Here is a 21,584-nt window from a genome sequence, read left to right as displayed (position 1 = left end):
CCACTTGGAAGACATTTTTCTTCGTTTTTTTTTTCATAAATATCTCGCAACATGTTCGTTTCTTATCGCTCTTCATGAAGTACATGTAGAAGGTTGATGACAAGCAACCTTTCTTCGTCTCCTTTAGTTACAACATTGAACAACTTTGATTTTGTCTGATGCCTTAAGTGATGTAATATTCTCTGTGTGTGCTGGATCTTTTTTTGTCAGCACACACGAGAACACACGTTGCAGTGACAATATTGTTTCTTGTCTATATTTGGTTTCAGTCAAGCATCAGTGCATATCAAACTTATGTCATCCTCTTGATATTTTTTTTATTATCTTCGTATGCTTTGTTCATGAATGACGTAAAAAGAGTATTTTTATCTGTTCGATATTGACAATATGTTGACAGTATGGCGAAGTAATAACGAGAAGCAGCGAGAAAAAAATCTTTGTGTGGGTCTCTTGTCATGTATGAAAAAAAACGAAGGAAAATCAAAAATTGACGCTCCAGTAATTTTCATCAGTAGAAAAAATGAGGTTTTTAGATGATTTTTAGTTTAAAAGATAGATTTTTGCATTTGTAAATTAAATTTGAAAAAAATTAAAATTAATTCAATTTTTAAAATATTTTTTATAATTTTTTTAAAAATTAATTAATTTTATTTATTTATTATTATTTTTTTTTTTTTGAAAAAAAAATTTTTTATTTTAAAATTTACTTAAAAAATCTTAAATAAAAAATTAATTTGTTAAAATATTGATGAAAAATTATTTTTTTTATTTTTTTTTTTTATATTAAAAAAATAATAATATTATTATTATTGAATCATTTATATAAATATAAATTATTTAAATTTTAAAAAATTAATTAATTAAATAAAATAAAGAAAAAAAATAAATAATTTTGAAATTTTATAATTTTAATTTAATAAAAAAATAAAATAAAATTATTGATCATTAAAAAATTTAAAAAAAAAATATTAAAATTATTAATGATTAATTTTAATTTAATTTAAGTAGGTACAATTAAAATAAATGAAATTTTAATTTTAATATAAAGAAAATTAATTTTAATATTTTTTAAATTTTGTAGAAAAAAAAAACATAAAATTCAGAAAAAATTCTTATTTTCTTTTTACTTTAAAACTTTTTTATAAATATTTTTTTAAATGATTTCTTTTAATATTTTTTTCAGGTCACCTTTCAGCGTAAAAAAATAATTTAGTGTCACGAGTAAAATTATCACCATCAAAGGAATGACAAATCTGCTTGAAAAAAATAACATTTTAATGACTTCCCAACGGTGAAATGTAACCTGTTGTTTGATACCGGAGGCCCCCGAAGACACACACACGTGCTCAGTACTCACACGATAAAATTTATCACGTTACAAGAAACTTGCAGCGACATAAAGTGACAAGTTTTGTTAAAAGAAATGACAACTGCATTCACATTGTCATCCTTTTGTGACTCCAATTTCTCTCTTTTTCATTTTTTTTCTGTATTTTACGGAGTTGTGACTGTGTAAAAGAGACTTTAAAAATATATATTAAATTTTTGTTTGTTTGTGTATAAATTTTTTTTTTTTATACAAAGTTCGTTTTTATTGTTACAACAAACTGTCATCCAATCCGATTCTCGTGCCACGTTGCTGCGCTGCACAAAAATGAACGTGACATAAACGCGACAATAATTTTTCCTGGCGTGTATGTCGGAATCTCTGTGTGTCGTCTCCTATCTCTATCATAATAATAATAATGGCATAAAAGTTTTAAATAAACACACATGGATGTCATTTTCATGGCGTACTGCCGGAGACTGGCTGGTTGTGCAAAACGATTCACACAGACGTTGTGCATTCAAAATTAATGTAGGAAATACATTTTTAGGCAAAAGATAAATTATTATTATGATATGCTTGCACTTTTGCACACAGAAATGAGCATGTGTGAGTCGGTGTGCTAGATGAGGCAAAGACGAAAATTATATTCGACAAGAAACCAGGCGTACATCTGTTCCTGACACTTTTCTGCTACGAATATAATAATAATTAAAGCAACATTTAGTTTTTGTTTTGTTCTATATTTTGTTTTAGGGGTTTTTGCTGCATCACAAAATTTTGGGAGAGAATGAAGTCGCACGCAAGACGAGCTTTGAACAACCTGCCAATTTTCATTAACATTTTTCACATGCAACTCATTTTGGAGAGAAAATTAGTTAATTTTACGTTTAAAGTTAAAATAAAAAAAAAATTAATATTTTTACGATTTTTAAAATAAATTTTAAAAAATAAAAAAAATTTAATTTTTTTTTTTGAAATTTAATAAAAAATTAATTATTTTCAATATTGATAAGAAGAATTATGAAAAAATATAAATAAAAATAATTAAATTAAAATAAAAAAAATAAAAAAAAAATTAAAATAAATAAATTAAAAAAATATTTTTGAATTTTTTTTTATATTTTTCATTAAAAATAAATTAAATAAAAATAATTTAAAAAAAAATTAAATAAGTAAATTAAAATCAAATCAAACTAAAAAATTAATTTAACTTGAATTAAAAATTAATTATAATAAAAAAAATACATTTTTCATTAAATATTAAAGTTAAAATAATTTTTAATCAATTTATTTTTAATTTTTTTTTTGTTTAATTTTAATTAAATTAAAATAAAAAAAAAATAATAATTTAATTTTACTTTAAATTAAATTAAAAATTATATTAAATAATTTAAAAAATTATCAATTTATATTTTTATTTACTTTTTATTTTTAAAATATTTTTTTTATTTATTTTCGTTCCAAAAATGTATAAATTTCACTTTTCTAAAATTAAATTTATTTTCTAAACAATTTTCAAATAAAATATCAAATTCAATAAACAAACTAAATAAATAGAAATCGAAAAAAATATTAAATTTCAACCTTTTATACCTCATAGGGCACGACAAAAACGTAAAAAATAATCTCTGTTGTGCTCTGTGAAAATTTTAAGCATCACCGGTAGTTAAAATTTTTCAAATTGCTAAAATATATATTAATTTATGATATCGTGTGTCTGTTGAGTTGTATCTGATGTCATTTATACAAAGTCCACATATGCGCACACTAAATCAATTGCAAAAGTTCAGACGAATTCATTTTCTCATTATGCGAATGAATTTGTTGTGTTCTATTGTCACTTTATATTATTATTATATTTAAGTTATATTATGATGATGTGCATATTTTCACATTGGTTTTGTGTTATTTTGCACTCTTCCACAAATTTGTATTTTTTTTTCGTCTCCCTATCGCTCTCCTTGCGTTATGCGAACAAATAATGGCTTGCATAATATTTTCAAATTGAAAAACAGTGAAAAACGTGAATAAACTGTTGTTGTACGCAAATATCAAATAACATTAAGTTGGTGTGTGTATTTTGTGTTTTCATGTGTGCGTTTGTGTGCGACGATAAATGCAACACAAAATAAATAAATAAACATAACAAGCTTTTTTGGGAAAATAATTAAAATGATCTGAGCAATGCTCGGGTGTGTGTTCATGTGTTTTAACATGCGGTTCACTTGATGAATAAACTTTATCCTGTGTGAAATGTTAATATTTGTTCATATGAATTCTGCAAAAAAAAAATGTGTGGTTACTTGAATAATTAGAAATATTTTTTAAATTAAATATTTTTTTTTTCAACATGCCATGGGAGTGTGCGAAAAAAAATAATTTTACAAAGAATGTGGAAAAAACTGAGAATAAGGGAATATGTAATAGTAAAAATGTGACATAATACGACACAGTCTGAAAAGTTTTTTTTTCTGTGTCGATGCAGATTTTTAATAAAGTTTTTAGCTTTAAGCGAGAAATTGAGTTTTTTTTTAATGAAAATTGGAAATGAAAAGATTTAATTAGTTGAAAACTTGACAAAATTAAATGCTTTCATCAGTTTTTTTTACATGTGCGATGGTTTTAATTGAAGATTTCTGGGAAAATTTAATTTTTGTTCACGATATTTTTTACATTTTTCATGACAATTTAATGCTTGAATTTTTTTCTGAGCATTTTTGATTAAAATTAATGGACATAGAATTTAAAAAAAAGAAATAAATGAAAAAAGTACAATTATGAACTTGGTTGATTTTTTTTAAATTTTTTCATATAACTTTTCATTTTTCATAATATTTAGTTGAAATGAAATGCAATGAAGTTTAAAAATAATTTATTAAAATAATAGAATTTGACTAATATAATTTAATAATAATAATTAAATTCATCCAAATCAATCATATAAAAAAAAATATTTTTTTTTAATTAAAACATGTTAAATTAATTCAAAAAATTAAATTTACAAATTGCAAATATTTTTTTATTATTTAAAAAAAAAAATAATAAAAATTGTTCATAAGAATAAAATTTTATAAAAATTAAAAAAATATATTTTCTTTTCATTTTAAATAAAAATTTGACTAAAAATAATTAAATTTATTCGAATCAATTTATTCAAATTTAAAAAATAATTATTTAAAAGAGAATAATAAAAATATTTTTTAATTAATAAAAAAAAATTGACTAAAATTCAAATAATCAAAATTAAAAATTAGATAATTCAAATTAAAATTAAATTTTTTCATTAGGTATTTAAATAAAATAATAAAAAAAATTTTATAAACATAAAATTAAGAAAATCCCCAAGAAAAATAAAATTAGAATTAATTATTAAAAATTACTTTATTTAGTTTAATTTTAAAAAAAAATTTAAATTTAAATTAATTTAAACAATTTATTAAAAAAATTATTTAATTAAAAATATTCAAATAATTCAAAAATATTGTAAAAAAATTATTTCTGATATATTTTTAAATTTCACAATTTTAATAGAATTTATCATTTTTCAGTTACATTTTTAAATTAAGAAGTTATTTTTAAAAGTAAAAATGAACCATCAATTAATTTATTTTTGTTTCACAAACAAAAATTTCTAATTTCCAAAAGTTAAATAAAATCGCTCGAATAAAATTAAGTCGTCATCGTCACAATTATCCATTTCACACACAACGAGCGATTCTCATGTTGTGTCGGATTTTAAACAAGCAGATAATCTGATAAAGTTACCAGTTCAATTTATTCTTTATTGACTTATAATTCTCCAATATGCACCCATGGTACAGATGCTGCTCTTTTACGTCACTACAATCGAATCGCATTGACTGACATGCAGCATAGCATGGCAAAAAGGAGGTAAACAGCCTCATCTGGCATATTTTGACATTAATGTCGAGAATAATGTTTGATTTTCTATCTGTGATGGCTGTGTGAATCCGAATGGAGGTAAAAGGAAAAAGGAGATGATCCCACATTTGATATATAATGAAATTTGACAAATACATGCCTGCAAGAGGAATTTCTCCCATGTTGGATGGGACAACGTTCAATATGTTACGAGAGTTTATTTATTAATAGCATTTTTTATTTTATTAGATTTAAAAACTCTTTTTCTCTCTTGGCTTTCGTTTTTAGAATGAAGAGATGACAACAACAAGCAACATTAATTAAATAAATCCCTCGGGTATTTTCATTTTACAAGATGATGTTCAACTGGTACCCTTTTTACGGCATTTCAACATTTATTGTTATGACAAAACATCTCTTAAATTACAAAACAGACGATTTTATTCGAATCCAGCATCTTTAATGGGCGTGATATTTTCAATAAATGCATTTTAAGACACTCACCGAACAAAAGAATCATTTAAAGTAATTAACACAGAAATCGTTTTAAAATTGTCACAACTAATGACATTCGCTCCGGCACCACTATCTAACTTTTTAAAACGATTGTCATGTTCCGAAACTTTTGTCATTTCACGGCGATGCATGTGGTGATAAATTATCGACAGCGATGCCTCGAAAATGTCCAAATAAAAAAATTTTCAATCCTCACCTGAAAAGAAAAAAAAAGAAAATTTTTTAAATAAAAATCATTTCATGTTAAATGTCGAAAAAATTAATTTATGATGAAAATTTAATTTTTTTTTTAGAAAGAACCAGGAAGAGATTTATTTTATTTCCAACTTAACGAACAAACATCACTAAATTATACTTTTAGAAGTTGTAACCACACAAACATAATTATTACATATATTTTTAGAATATTTCACGATGTCGTGCTCGTTCTTCGTTATTATTGTTCAAGGAAGTCTCATGCGAAGAATAAATTTTCGAGAATGAAGTCATAAAATCGTCTTAGAGGAAAATTTACACGTTTTTAAGTGATTTCTCTCTCATTCTCCATTTTTTCTATATTAAATAAATGTGCTTCACATGAAAAATATGAATATGAAAATTTAGAAAAAAAAAGTTCAAAGAAAATATCGCACACATTGAATAAATTATATTTTTGGAAAGAAAAGTCTTTGTAAAAATTTTTTGTAAGTAATTCGAGATTCGTAACAATAATTATTTTATTTTAGTAAAGAAAAGTAACTTGAGAAGGTTTTCTATTGTTAGAAGTTAATTTATGGGTTTCTCGACGTTTTTTTTAAATAATACAAAATGGAAAGACTTGAATTTTAATTTTCTTTTTCATCTTGATCGAACGTGCCTGGAAACCACATTTTCCCTTTCGATTCGCACTCGGAGCACGTGTTAATGTCAGATTCTGACCTTTCTCTGTTTTGTGACGCCTTTTTCGCTTCGTCGCCTCCGAGGCAATTTATTCATTAAATTCGAATTTTTTATTGTTTAAAAAAACGCGAGAGAGAATAATCAAAATAATAAATAATTTTAATGAGAACAGACAATCAGACATTGTTAATGTTGTTCTGACATGAGTGCCGAAAAACACATGAATGAGTCCGATTGCGCTTTTTAATTGGTTTCAAGTGTTTATTTTCCATAAGTGCCCTCTTTTAGTATAATAAATTCAAGTGTCATAAAAATATATTTTTTTTTCGGTGAGTGCAAAATAAAAATTCGCAATAAATTATTTTATTTAATTCGATGACTTGTTAATTGGTTGTTGATCTCAACAAAATTGATTGGAAATGATTTTTTTGTAATTTACTAAAAATATTTTTTTAAAGCTGAAATGATTTTTTTTCTGATTTGTTATTTAAACTAAAATAATTTTTTAAAAATTTTACTTAATCTTTTATTCAATTTTTTAAACTGAAATATTTTTTTTTTAATTTTCTTAAAAAAATACATTTTATTTTTTTTAATATCTTTAAACCAAAAAAAATTCTTAATTTCACTAAAAAAAATTTTTAATTTTTTTGAATATTTTTAAGCTAAAATGATTTTTTTTAAATTTTACTAAAAATACTTTTTTTTATTTTTTAAAGCTAATAAACAACCCTATTGGAATAATAGCTTTAAAAAAATTCAAAAATATTTTTTTAGTTCAATTTTAATAAAAATCACTTCTATTTAATTTAAGGATATTTAAATGAAAATGATATTTTTAAAAATATTAAATCTTTAATTTTTAGAAAATATTTTTTAAGAAATATATATATTTTTTTATTTTGCTAAAAATTATTTTTTTTTATTTTTTAAAGCTGAAATAATTTTTTTTATTTTTCTAAAAAATTAAAGCTGAAAAAATTTTTCTTAAAGCTGTTATGTTTTTTTTCCAATTTAAAAAAAATTTTTTTTTTAATTTTTTAAAAAAAAAAATTTTTTAATTTTTTTAAAAAAAAAAATTTAAGCTAAATTGATTAAACTGAAATTATATTTTTTTAAATTTTTTTAAAGCTGACATGCCCTTCAAACGTCCTTGAAAATTTAATTCAAAAAAAAATTGTAATAAAAAAAGTTTTAAGCCAAAAGTTTCGTTGTAATAACAATCATAATAAAAATTAGACCAGGCAATGATGGCAGAGATGATGAGAAATTAAGTTAATTTGCCAAAAAAAAAAAAAAAACTACAATGCCTCGTTCATTCGCATAATCCCGGCAACATCGAGCGAATACGTCCTGCGATGATCATGTGTGACACCGCAAAATGTACTGTATTTATCTTGTATGACACCGCACAATTTGCAACTACGTTTGTCGTTACACTCGCAACGACCACATTCTCATATCCACTTTTTGATTATAAACTCGAAAGCGAATGTATTTATGATGTTAATTTGCATCCAAATTGATGTTCCCAAAGTTCGCAGTACAATCTTCGACATCGTTCCGTGTGTGTGTGTGTTGTCTGACGAACTTTACAATTATACATAAAAGTTTTGTACGTTTGTACTTTTCCACATCGAGATAAATGTGCGATGCGATTAGTTCGTGTGTTTTGGTGTTAGTTGCTTCTTTCTCTCTTGCTTTGCCATTGCTATTGCGATGTGATGATGAATCTACTCGCATACGACATGGAAATACAGAAAATTTTAGATCTAATTTAAATTTGGCAAAATTTTAATTGAGAAAAGCTTTGCATGACGACGATGAGGATGATGACGTCTTTTTTTAGGAGAACACACGAAGGGAGTTGTCATAGCCACATTTAATGCGGTTTAACCGCAATTAGACACCCATCCGATCAAATGGGAGCCAGGCACTTACAATCTCTCTCGCTTGACTTTCGGCAGTCTTTTTTTATTTTATAATTTGTTAGAAATTTATTTCTCGCGATGAAATAAATTGCGAGTGACACGCAAGATAAATTTTTTATAACCTATTAAATTTATTTTAATAGGTTAATATTTATTTTTAAAAAAGGTAATTTAATTTATTTAAATATTTTATTTGTTAAAAAATTATTAAAAAAATTTTTGAAACAAATAAAATAATTTTTGTACCTACTCAAAAGTAAATTTTTTCGAAATTTTTCAATATTTTTACTGAAAATTTTAAAAAATTATCTCAGAATAAAAATAAAGTATAAATTTTTTTAATTTTTAAGTGAATAATTATTTTCTGATTAAAAAAAAATTCACAAAAAAATAAAAAAAAAAATGAAAAGAATTTGTTTAAATCGCATTAAATATTTTATTTAAAATTAAAAATTTTATAGAGTTCTCTATTATAAAAATCATTTATAAATTTTTTTAAAAATTTTATTAAAAAAAATATTCGTTATCAAGTTATATATATATTATTTTTTAATTTTAAATGAAATATTAAAAACATTTTTATTAAATTATATTTTTTTAAGTTATTAATTAATCATTTATTTTTTTTTTTTATTTATTTTTTTTATAAATATTTATTTATTTAAAATTTTATTTATTTTTTTTATTTATTTAAAAATTAAGGAATTAAAGATTAATTAATAAAATAAATAAATATTTATTTTTTTTAATTTTAAAAATATTTATCTATTCAATTTTATTTAACTATAAATTCCTTAATTTTTAAATTTAAATAAATTTTGAATTAATAATAAAAATTTATATTTGAAAAAATTATTAAATTAAGGAATAAAATAAATACTTTCAAAAAAAAATAAATAATTATTTTATTTTTATTGGTTTTTTAAATTTTTTTTATAAATTAAATAAATTAATTTTATAAATAAATTTTAAAAAAAATTATTTATATTTTATTAATACCTAAATAAATATTTTTTTAAACTTTAAAAAAATATTCAATCAAATTATAATTTTCGAGACACAAAATCCTCACAATACCTTCGCCCTTTATTATACCAACCAAAAAAGGGAGTTTCAAATACATATTTCCTTTATCTGTTATTCAGCTAAACACGATAATAATAAAATAACTGCATTCACTGACGTGCCCGTTTACCTAAGGTATATTTCTGCAGAGCAATATTTTCGTTATGTGTACTTTTGATAACTAGAAAACTTTTGCTGCTCCTGAAATGTTGCCGTGAGTCAAATAAATGTTCGAAATCTGATCACAACGAGCAAATTATACTCTATTTTATTATTCTGCGAGTTAAGGCAGAACAATTGCATATTATAAGGAAGAGTACAAGGCGAGATACGGATCAAACCTACCTATATTTCTATCAATCCGAATAAAATAAATAATTTTCATTGTTTAACGAATTTTCGTACTTAATCGACTTTGAATTTTCAATCAAATGAAAATAATTTATATAAAATTCATCTGTGATGATATCAGATGATGATGATGATGATCATGAAAAAAAAGAGGTAGGGAAGACACGAATAAAATCCATTATAAAAAAAATGTTCATCTTCTATAACAAATTGCTTGTGGTAATAATAATAATAAAATACATAAATTCAATTGTTTCTCATTTAAAAATCCAATTTATGTTTTGTCGACATTCGTTCCCGAAGTTGTTCCTCAAAGTTGATTTTTTTTTTACCGGAATGCGACTCAAATGGCATGTCATTTGTTTAAATTTAAATATACGTCTCGTTATGCTTTCAGTGTTATTAACTTGCAAAGATGTGTAATCGTCTCGTGTAATAACAGCGTCAGCAAGAATTTCCGAAAGAACTTACCCGGAGTCACACCTTATGTAAATTGAGTGTCACGCTTGATTTCCCCAAATCGATATTTTTTTTTCATCGAATCGCTTCACCAGATTTGTAATTTTTTCCGTTCTTTCACCGCAAAGATGTCAACTTTTTGTTACGTAACTCGAGAACCCGCAACGTTGCGAAAAAAAAAAAATAAAAAGTTTACCGCTCATTTAATTTAATTCCTTCAAATCGCATTTTACACCTTCCGTGGCTGCATTCATTTGCGCAAAAAAAAACATATCATAATTTCTTCTTACTCACGGTTTACCCGAAAGAATATCACATTCGAATCGTACGTGACAATATTAAATTTCGGTGCGTTGTCTTCCATTGCGCTGCGAAAAAAACTTCTTTGTGTGCAATTTTCTGCTTTCATGTGATTTTAAGCCTTAAATACGTTGTCATAAGGTGGGATTTTTAATGAAATTTGTGTGATTGTGGAAGATGGAGAATTAAATTATCAAAAAAGATTACAAAAAAGGCAAAAAACGTCAAAGTTGCGGTTAAATCGATTACAGTCGTCTTTTGTTCTCGTTTTTAAGTGAATTTCGTTTAAAAGATAGCGTAGCATGCATGCTTCGTCCGGAAATAAATTTATGTTTTGTGCTATAAAGTTATAAAAGAAGACAGAGAACGAAATTGTTTTCTATGCATATAAAACTGAAATGTATTTTATGTCTTTCACTATTTTTAGTGCATTGCGAAGAAAAATGTGCGTTTTCGTCTGAAAAAATGTTTTTTTTTTGTTTTTTTAAATTTTTTAATTTATTTTTTTATCAAGTTTTGATGTAATTAAAGAAAAATTTAATATTTTACAAAAAAATGTTCGAAAAAAAAAAATAAAATGTGAAAGTTAAGACCACAAAAAATTATTTAAGAATTCTTTTAAGTGATTTAAAGTCTTAAAAAAAATTACGAAAAATACCTATTTGTATTTTTCCAAAAATTTTAATTTAATAAAATTTATTAATTTTAATTTAAGAAAAAAAAATTAATTTTTTAAAAAAACATTTTATTATTAAAATTGAATATTTTTTTGTAAAATTAAAATAAAATTAATTAATTTGAATTAATATTATTTTTACATAAAAATTAAAAAAAATATAATTAATTAAATTAATTTTATAAAAAATTTGACTTAAATTTTTACAAAAATAGGAAAAAAAATCTTTAAAAAAATTAATTTAATTAAAATTATTGAATTAGTTTATTAAAAATTAAATTAAAATAATTAAAATTCATTAAAAACTCATAAAATTATATAATTAATTTTTTATTTTTAATTTAATAAAATAAAAACTATAAAAAAATCAAATATAAAAAATTCAACTTCTTTTTAAAAAAAAATTGAAAAATTCATAAAAATATTAAAAAATTGCGAAAAATTATTTAAAAAAAAAAATCAAAATTTAAAATTGAAAAAACCTAAAGAGGTCAAAAATTTTTTTTATATTAGCAGTTATTTCCTTTAGTTTTTTTGTGAACGAAATTTATGAAATTGTACGTTAAAATCTACCGTCCGAGTTCATCGACTTTTTATTCCAAACCACAATTTCCCTTGAATTTCAACCTCTTACAAAGTTAATGCCAAACAAAAGACTTTTATAGACTTTTTGTTGACGTAGAAACACCATTAAATAATTAACATCAGACGATCTCGTAGAAATTTCGCTTTAAGGCAGAATTTTCTCATCTTTATTCATCCGTGAGGTATAAACGACGAGTGCACGCATCACACAACCGAGAGACCTTCAATCAACATAAAAACATTTATTGCTTAACCATGAACGACCAACCTACCTACAGTCGAGCTCCACTTAATCTTTATCTTATTTCCTCTTTTAATGAATTAACGTACAAAAGTACTTGAGTTTTCCTTCTCGTTTTTTTATGCTTTTTAATCTTGTTTATACTTCTGGCAGGCAGGCAGTGCAAAAAAAAAAGAACATTATTGCAAACTTCAGCACGATAGACGTCAGACATGTGTTAGTAACTAGATATGTTATCGTGTTATGTGAAAATTATTTTAATCTTTCGTTCCTCTTAAAAGCGTCTTATCTCGTCTTCGAGCTGCTGCTGCTGCTTTTTTTCGCTTCTTGGAATGTCAGACAGGCAGGTCTGTGGCAAAATTTTTGAAAATTAATTTAACTTGAGTAAAATAATTCAAAATATTTTTATTTAAGTTTAAATTTCAAAATAATTAAAATTTAATTATTTTTGAGAAAAAAATATTTTTTTTTTATTTTTAAAATAAATTAAATTAATTTTTATAAGTTAATAATACAAAAATTAAATGAATTTAAAAAAAAAATTAATAAAAATTTTATTTTAGAATTTAAAACAAAAAATATAATTTCCTTAAATCATAAAAAAAAATATTTTTTTTAATGAAATACATAATTTTAAAAAAAATAAATATAAAAAAAAATAAATAAATATAAAAAATATGAATTTGGTAATGATAATTAATTTTTTAATTAAATTAATTGAATTTTTGCGTTTTAAAAAAATTTAAAAATAAAATAAATAAATTTTTATGATAATTTTATGATAAAAAAATAAATAAATTTGTTTAAATAATTTTTTTAAAATATTAAAAAAAAATTAAGATTTAAAAAAACAAAAATTAATTTAAATTAAAATTAAATATTAGAATTTAAAAACTTAAATTTTAATAGAACTTAAAAATAGGTTTTTTTTGTTAAAATAAAAATTTTATTAATTTTAATTGAAAAGATTTTCGGCCCTGCAATTCAGACTAGATGCACGAAACGCACAAAATACGAGAAAAAAGAAATAAAAAACGAAAGATATTCTGCATTTTATTTCATTTGAGTTCACATTTCACAGTAAATTGCATGTTGAAATAATTAAAAACGTGCTGGTCGCGCGAATCAGGAAGAAAAAAGTCCATTTTGATATTACTTTATTATTATTGTTATTATTTTTGAAGATTAATGAACGTTGAACGATGAACGGCGATGTCGGCCTATTTCTTCTTGAACGTTGTTGGAGCTACATAACGAATCATGTTCTACAATATTATCACGATTATCTCTCCTCGACTGCTTAACATGATGTTCATGACGCGCGAACGGAATGAACGAAGATGTTTGTAAAGTAAAGTAGGTGAGGTAATCACCGTTAAATTAAAATCTATCTTTTTTTTCATTATTTTTTATTATTATTGTTGTAAACGGTTGATCTGAATCGATCATGAAGAGATTTTTATTGCGCGATATGCTTTAATGAACAACTTAAACAAAAAAAAAACTCTCTTTCTCGATTTTTTTCGGAGATTTTCGTTCATCAATCATCTCAAAAGTCGATCTGACAGCCATTTAGCATATTTGAAGAATCAAACAAACAAACAACGGGACGTCCTGAAGGTCAAATTCCTGACCTGCCTCCCGAAAAGAAGCAAAAAAAGTAAAAGTTTGACGCATGAGACCTCTTTTGCGTGTCTAACAACTTCACGAACAGCAAAAATTACATTGTCTCTCTCTCGATGCCGTCATGACAGGCAAGTTAAAGTGTTCTGAGAAATTAAACCCGCCTTTTATTGCCATTAAGCGAACAAAAAAAAGTATGACCTTCACAGGGGATTTTATCTCGTTACACTCGATGACAAGTTAAGAAGCTCGTGTTTGACACTCGAAAAAAAAATAATAATAAAAATTTCATCGCAAAATATTTCTATTTATGCGAAAAAGTGAACTTTTGTTTTACCTTTGTGCCAATTTCGTTGCATTACAAAAAATCACAAATGGAATGAGACATCAGCGCGTCTAGACTTCTTTTATCATAAAAATGCATGAAATGTGTTGAGTGTGTGATTGGAATCACAACATTTACGAAAAAAATAACAGTTATTGAAATGGAAGTAACACGATATGAGAGAAAAATACCAAAAAAAAAATGAAATTAATTGAGTTGTCTGTTTTTTTCTCTCTCTTTATTTTTCTGTCTTGTGTCCATCAAAAGAGTTGTTATTTTTTGCTCGTGCCATTTATTTTCCATAAAAGTCACAAAAATACATAAATTTTACTGAACCGAATATATTTTTTTTCTCTCGTTGTTCGTTGTCATCAACACAACAATGTCCCCTCGATAATTTTCTGTTTCCAGAAAAAAATTATAAAAATATGGTAAAAGTTTTCGTTTGAGAAAAAACGATAGAATAAAATGTATTTTTTATGAATTTTTGATTAGATTTTTTTTAAATCGATTTTTTAATTTTATTTTATATTTATTGAAAATTTATTTTTTTAATTAAACTTATTAAAAAATTATTTTTTTATTTAATTTTAAATGTTTTATTACCTTTTTAAATTTTAATTTATTTTTTTTTAATTAATAAATATTATTTTTTATAAACTTTTAAATAATTTTTATAATTTTTTTAAATCGATTTTTGATTTTAATTAATTTTGTTTTTGAATAATTTATAAATTTAATTTTTAATTAAACTAATAAAATTAAATTTTAACTTAAATTGAAATATAGAATTATTTTTATTCAATTTTTAAATCTTAAATATTTTATTTTTTTACATTTATTATCTAATTATTTTAATAAAAAAAAATTAAATAAATTAATAAATATTTTTTTTTATTTAATTTTTTATTTTATTTTTTAAAAATTATTTATATTTTTATATTTATTTTAGTAAATTTTTCTATGCCATATTTTTATTAATTTACAATATTTTACATAATATTTTTTTAATTATAATTTTTTTAAAATGTTAAATTTAAATCTGAGATGGCTTCGGCCACGCTTGGTAGTCTGATTCGCATGATGAATTTTTATTTTTTTTTTTTACATTTATTTAATTTCTATTAATTTAATTTTATAAATAAAAAAAAATTTTAAAAAATTGAAATCATAAAATCAAATAAAATTTAAAAAAAAAAAATTATAAAAAAATTAAGATCATATAAAATCATCAAAATTAAAAAAAAATATTATTTATTATAAAATAAGAACATAAATTCATCAAAAATTATTAATCATTAAAAATTATTCCAGATTTAATTTTTCCCCGAATTTCAATAAACCCGAAATTTTCAGAAAATTATATTATCATAATTCAGAAAACTTCATGTATTTTTTTTCAATTTTTCCATGAATCACATTTTCCGCATTGCCTTAAATAAACCAAATTTTTTCTCCGAACTCTCGCGAAAAGTTGTAATTCAGATGAAAATTCGCTATTATTATTTTCATGTTCATCACAGTTCATAACAATCTGTTACAACAGCAATTTTCCATATAATAATGATTTTATAATGAAGAGACAAAAATACTCGCTGAAGGGCTTTCCATACGCTTCAAACGATAAAATTATCACGAAATTTTTTTAATCCCTTGGAACATTTTTTTTACTCGTTGACCGAATTTTCCTTGAGGGGAACTGATTTAATTGATTGCTTCACATCATTGGCGATTTATTTTTTTTTAAGAGAGAAAGTCTTTTTTTTTACTTTCTATTAAAAAAAAAGTACATTTAAAACATTTTCCATGGTTCACCAAGTCGAAACGAGCACGCGAATTATTTTTGCGAATTTTACTCGCTTGATTTACGAAAAATTTAGATTCACTTAAATATTGTTTTAAGTTAACAGCAAATGTTTATCAAATTGTTTGTTGATTTATTATAGCGCGCAGTATGAAAAAATAAACATAACTTAATACAAACAAGCATGAAAACAAAAAAAAAGTATAACACAATAAAATAACACAGCCGGAGGCTCGTGAAAGAGACGCGTAGGTATATAGGAAAAGAAAACATTAATTTTTGTTTTGCCAGCTAACTACCGAGGTATGTTTATAACAAGACGAGCCTAATTTGCTTCTTTTTCAATATGTACACATCTTCGGCATTTACGCAGGCACCGAATAACAAGCAAAACTTTCTTTTACAAGATCAACTCAAATTTTCGCACAAACATTTCATTTAACAAAACACTTGATTCCAATAGGACTTGGTTTTGTTTGTTTGTACTTTCATCATCCTTATCACTTGAATCAGTATAAATTGACGATAAACATTCGTCTTCGTTATTTGTTGCTCTCGCACTTCTTTTTTTTTTGCACACCGAAAAAAAAATTACAAGTCAACAATTTTTTTTTTGTTTACTTAAAATATAATCACTGCGATCGCAAATTGTAACACCAAACACTTTTTTCGTTGTTATTTATTCAAACAGAACAAAAACTTTTTTTTAAAAACTGTTCGACTTGATAAGAGTTGACAACGAATTTTTTTTTCTGTGTGTCAAGCGAATTCTTTCTTTTGTTAAAAAATAAAAATAAAAAAATAAAATAAACGGAGTGAAGTTCACAGATGACGATAAAAAAAATTGAACAAATTTATTTGACATTGCCCCACATTTTCAGACGATGAATAAAGAAAGTCGATAAATTTAATGATTGCAACAAAAAAAAATATTCTGACTGCGAAGATTAAATAAAGAACGAATGAAAGGAAAAGGGAATAATCGCTTGAACAATGATTTTAATGCAATGGTTTGCCAAGTTTGTAACAAAATAATTGGATGATGCGATGATAGACCGTAAAAATGCATTTCTGGGAAGACTTGATGCTAGACAGACTGATTTTTAATGATTTTGCCGATAGGTGCTTGTTAAAAAGATACGAGAAAAATTGAATAATTGCAACATTTACTGAGAAGTTTATTTATATAAAAAAAGTTTTCAAGAAATTTTAATATAAAAAATATTTAATATTTATATTTTTTTTTCGAAGTTTTGAATAATATTAAATTAAAAACAAAATAAAAAATTAAATATAAAAAAAAATATTAAAATTTATAGATAAAAAATTAAAATAAAAAAAAATTAAAAAAATAAACATTTAAAAAAAAAAATTAAGGAAAAATATAAAAAAAAGCTTGAAATTATTAAATATTTTAAAAATTAATTCTGAATACATGTTGAAAAAAATATTTAACATTTTCTTAATTATTAAATAAATTTATTATTAAATTATTAATAATTGTAAAAATAATTTTTTAATTTGAAAAATTAATTATTAAATAATTATTCAATTATTTTTAAGAATTATTTAAAATTTATTTAAAAAATATAACCTAAAATGTTTTAAATTTCCATTTTGTTAAAATTAATTTAATTAATTAATTATAATTATTAATCAATTAATTATTTAAAATTAAATTAAATTCAACTTAATTTTTAATTAAAAATTTTCTTTTGAAAAATATTTTTTTTTTACCAATTCAAGTTCAAAAACTGATAAATAAATATTTTTAAATAAAATATTCTATAATTTTAAACTTTAAAAAATTAATTCCATCAAAATTATAGCAAAAATATTTTTTTAAAACTAATTTTCTTTAATAAATTAATTAATTTACAAAACATCAACTAATAGCAAAATTTCACGAAAATTACTAAATATTAATTTAAATCTTTAAGAGCACTTCAAACATTTTTCCCGTATCGAACGTTGCACCAAATCAACCGAAAGTATGCAAATTATTCATCATCGTAATTACTGAAGCGAAACAGCAACATCGATCTTGATAAGAGCTTAGATAATAATTAATTTTAATGAATCACTAAAACAGCCAAAATTTCGTTTAGATTAGATAAGACACAAACTACAACAATAATAATTATTGTTATTCTATTGCCCTCAATTAGATTCCCGAGAATTGTTGCAGAATTAATTCATTTGTTGTTTCTTGTCTCGCTGAGTAACGTTCAAGTGATGCATGAAATGAAGAATTTGTTGACAGTTAGTCACTTATTGCGTGCGTGCACCATTCTTGGTTGAAAGTCATAAAAAATGTGATCGCAATGTAAAAATAGTTAATAATAAATAAATAAAAAGCGGAAATGTCGTCGTTGCTCGACTGATAAGAAGTTTGCCTATCTTGCATTGCATTGAAATAAGTCACAAGTTTTTTTTTCTATGTCAGGGTAACAAAAAAAAAATTGTAAAAAAAATGTCCTTAATTTATCGACAATTTTTTTTTTTTTTTTTTTACTTCAAACAATTTTTCAATTAAATTAATTTTAGTGAAATAGGAACAAAAATATTTTTTAATCAACATTCTTCGTGTTCTTTTATTTTATTTTTTTTATTGTTTTATTGAGTAGCACGCAATAGCAGGCAGAAATTCAAAAGCAAAGGGAAATGATTAGTCGTCTCACGTAAACTTATGTCTTCTCAATCGTCACTTTCTTCATATAAAGCGTTGTGTGTCATAAAAATGCCGTATCATGCGACGACAACGCTCCACGATTTTTTTTATTTCATTCTTGCGTTATTCTTGAGACAAGACACGCATGATGAAGGATCGGTTCGATTTCTTAACGAGTGAGACGAAAAATTCATGGAAATTATGCGTGAATCAGAACTGTGACTAATGAATTTTTTTCTTCTTCTAAATTTTTTTTTTTTAATTAAATAAAATTTAAAAAATAATAATTTTTGTAACTTGAGAGCTTCATGCAAAACTTTAAAAATAATTTTAAAAAATATAATATTTTTTAAAAATAAATTTAATTCATAAATTAAAAAAAATATAGTCAGTGATTTATAATTTTTTTAAACTTAAAAAAATAAATTAAAAATGTTAATAAATAAAATTTTAAAAAATTAAATAAAATTAATAAAAAAAAATATAAAAAAAAATAAATTTGACTAACTTGAAAATTAATTTAAAAAATTTAATTGTTATTAATTTTCAATTAAAATTTTTAAAAATTTAATTTCTTGTTTTTTTTAACTTCATAAAAAAAATTAAATAAATAAAATTAAAAAATAATAAAAATAAATTGAAAAATCAAAAAAAAAATTATAAAATTAATTAAATAACTTCAAATTAATTTGCAAATAATTTTTTTTTTTAATTTAAATTTTTTGTGTTAATTTCAAATAAAATAAATTCAGAACTTAATCTTTTAAAATTAATTCACTTTTTCTCGTCTCTCGTCTCGTCTCACAAAAAAGATTTCAATCAATCTGTTTTTTTTTTATTAAATTTTATTTTATTTTATGACATTGTCGTTTCCCCTTCGAAAGATTTTTTTTTTGCAGACAATATAAAATCGATTTCTAGTTTATTAAAGCCTTTGGCAAGGACCGTATCTTTTTCCACACGTCATCATCTCCGTATCCTGTCCCCAAAGTAAATCTTATCTGTCTCACAGTATTTTTGCATGTTGTCCATTGTCGCCCATGCGGAGGACAACAACGCAAGGAACGAATAATAATGACGATAGAATTATTGGCATATTTTACATTGCATGACCCAACTCTACTCTTCTGTTTTCTATGATTTTCCGTGACGATAAATAACGGTTCGAACGTACACTTGAGAAAATTTTCACCAAAATAATAAATTAAAGTTGTGCAAGTCATAACTCACCTTCGCCCCAATTTGGTTTCCGCATTGGCCGGCTTGCAAATGAACAATTTCTCTCATATTGAATTAATTAATTTGAAAAAAAAAATTCTATAAAAAAATTTAACTGTGTTGCGTTTAATTTCTCCGTAGAAATTTATAATATGGGAAAATGCAATGAGACTTTTTTATTTTATAATTTATCGTACACACAAGAGCAATTAGAACAGTAAATTTGCACTAAATTAAAAGTTTTTTTGTATTAAATTATTTTATTTTCTTTCGGTTTGACGGTGATGTATGCGAGTGAGAGACAGAGGAAATATGACCAACTATCACTCAAACTTTATGTTCTACGGTCGGTTGTAATCAAATTGAAACTTTTGCTATGAAATTTTATTTTGTACTGAAACTTTTAATTAATGTCGATGAGAAAAAAAGGGCAGTGATTCACTTTTTTTATGTGAGATACTTGAAAAAGAAAACAACTGAACACGTCCAATTCAAATCTGAAACTGAAACAAATGTTGAAGTTAACTCAAAATTTATCATATCACACAGTCGTCAGTCAGAGCGAGTAGTAGTAAGAAAATAATACTGCACTTTAAAGTACGTTGCCATGTACGAAACGCACACAAAGACACACATCATCCGCTCGTTGTACGTTCAATTTAAGTAGCTCTGCATGATTCATACAAAAGAAAAAAAATAATAACATAAAAATAAATGAAGAAAAAATAAATGAGTAAGTAAGTAGTTAGTAATGTTCGGTACGTGTGTCGTACAGTTGATGAATGAATAACATATTAAAAGGAAAAAAAATATCAACAAATACACAAACAAATTAAACCAAAGCAAATATACATGTTTAAGTATTGTACACACAAATTATCGCTCCGAGTGTTCAGAAGGAGACGACGAAGAAGCAGAAGAAATTTGTGATAAAAATACACTGCAGAGTTCTTTCTAGCCGATGATCATTGCGGTGGTTTATGAAATTGGATGCAATGGATGAACGAACGCGTGAATGCATAATTAAATTTACCCGAAGACGAGCGATGATGACGATGGAAAATGTTGCATGAGTTTGTGTGAGTGTGAAAATGCCGGTTTTTTTATTTACTTTTTTTTTGCATTTGGTTTGCATCAGACACGTGAAGAATTAATTTCATGTAAAAAATTTTTTAGTGAATTTTTTAAAAGTTTTTTAAAAACTAATTTTTCAACATTTTTTATTATTTTATTTTTTTTAATTTTTAATTTTTTTTTTAATTAATTAAATTACTTTTATTCAAAATTTTGAAATAAAAAAAATTAAATGAAACAACATTTTAAATTAGATTAAGTAAAATTTATTTTTAATTTATTTTTTATTTTTCTAAATTTATTTTTTTAAAGACAATTAATAGAAAAATACGAATTATTATTTTAAAAAATTAAAATAAAATTAATTGATGGATTTTCTTAAAATTACTTACTAAAAATTTTAAAAATTGCTTCTACAAAAAAAGAAAATTTTGAAACAAAAATTAATAATTTATCTCAATACTTTTAAAATTATTTTTTATTTATTTTTCATCTCAAACTTTTACATCTTTATGAGGGAAAACTCAAAACTAAAATTCTGAATTAAAAAAATAGTTTTTCAGCCTTTTAATTAATTTATTGTCTGAATTTTCATTATAAATTAATTAATTTTTATAAGAATTATTTTAATTTTAATTATTTTATTTTTTGCTT

General features: G+C 23.2%; 1 protein-coding gene across 1 annotated transcript in view; it reads right to left on the bottom strand.

Annotated features, from left to right (window-relative positions):
• The window catches only part of LOC134828455 (tubulin beta-3 chain), a 46,703-nt gene extending 26,763 nt beyond the window's left edge, over positions 1 to 19,940 (bottom strand). The window contains exon 1 of the mRNA XM_063841438.1: positions 19,869 to 19,940. Coding sequence (XP_063697508.1) covers positions 19,869 to 19,925 — 57 coding nt within the window. The 5' untranslated portion in view covers positions 19,926 to 19,940. The remainder of the gene's footprint in view (positions 1 to 19,868) is intronic.
• Between the last annotated feature and the right edge of the window lie 1,644 nt (positions 19,941 to 21,584).

The sequence above is a fragment of the Culicoides brevitarsis genome, chromosome 1 (genome assembly GCF_036172545.1).
Source record: "Culicoides brevitarsis isolate CSIRO-B50_1 chromosome 1, AGI_CSIRO_Cbre_v1, whole genome shotgun sequence".
Taxonomy (NCBI): domain Eukaryota; kingdom Metazoa; phylum Arthropoda; class Insecta; order Diptera; family Ceratopogonidae; genus Culicoides; species Culicoides brevitarsis.
The sequence above is the reverse complement of the archived record's forward strand: the minus strand, read 5'-3'. Positions and strand labels throughout refer to the sequence as shown.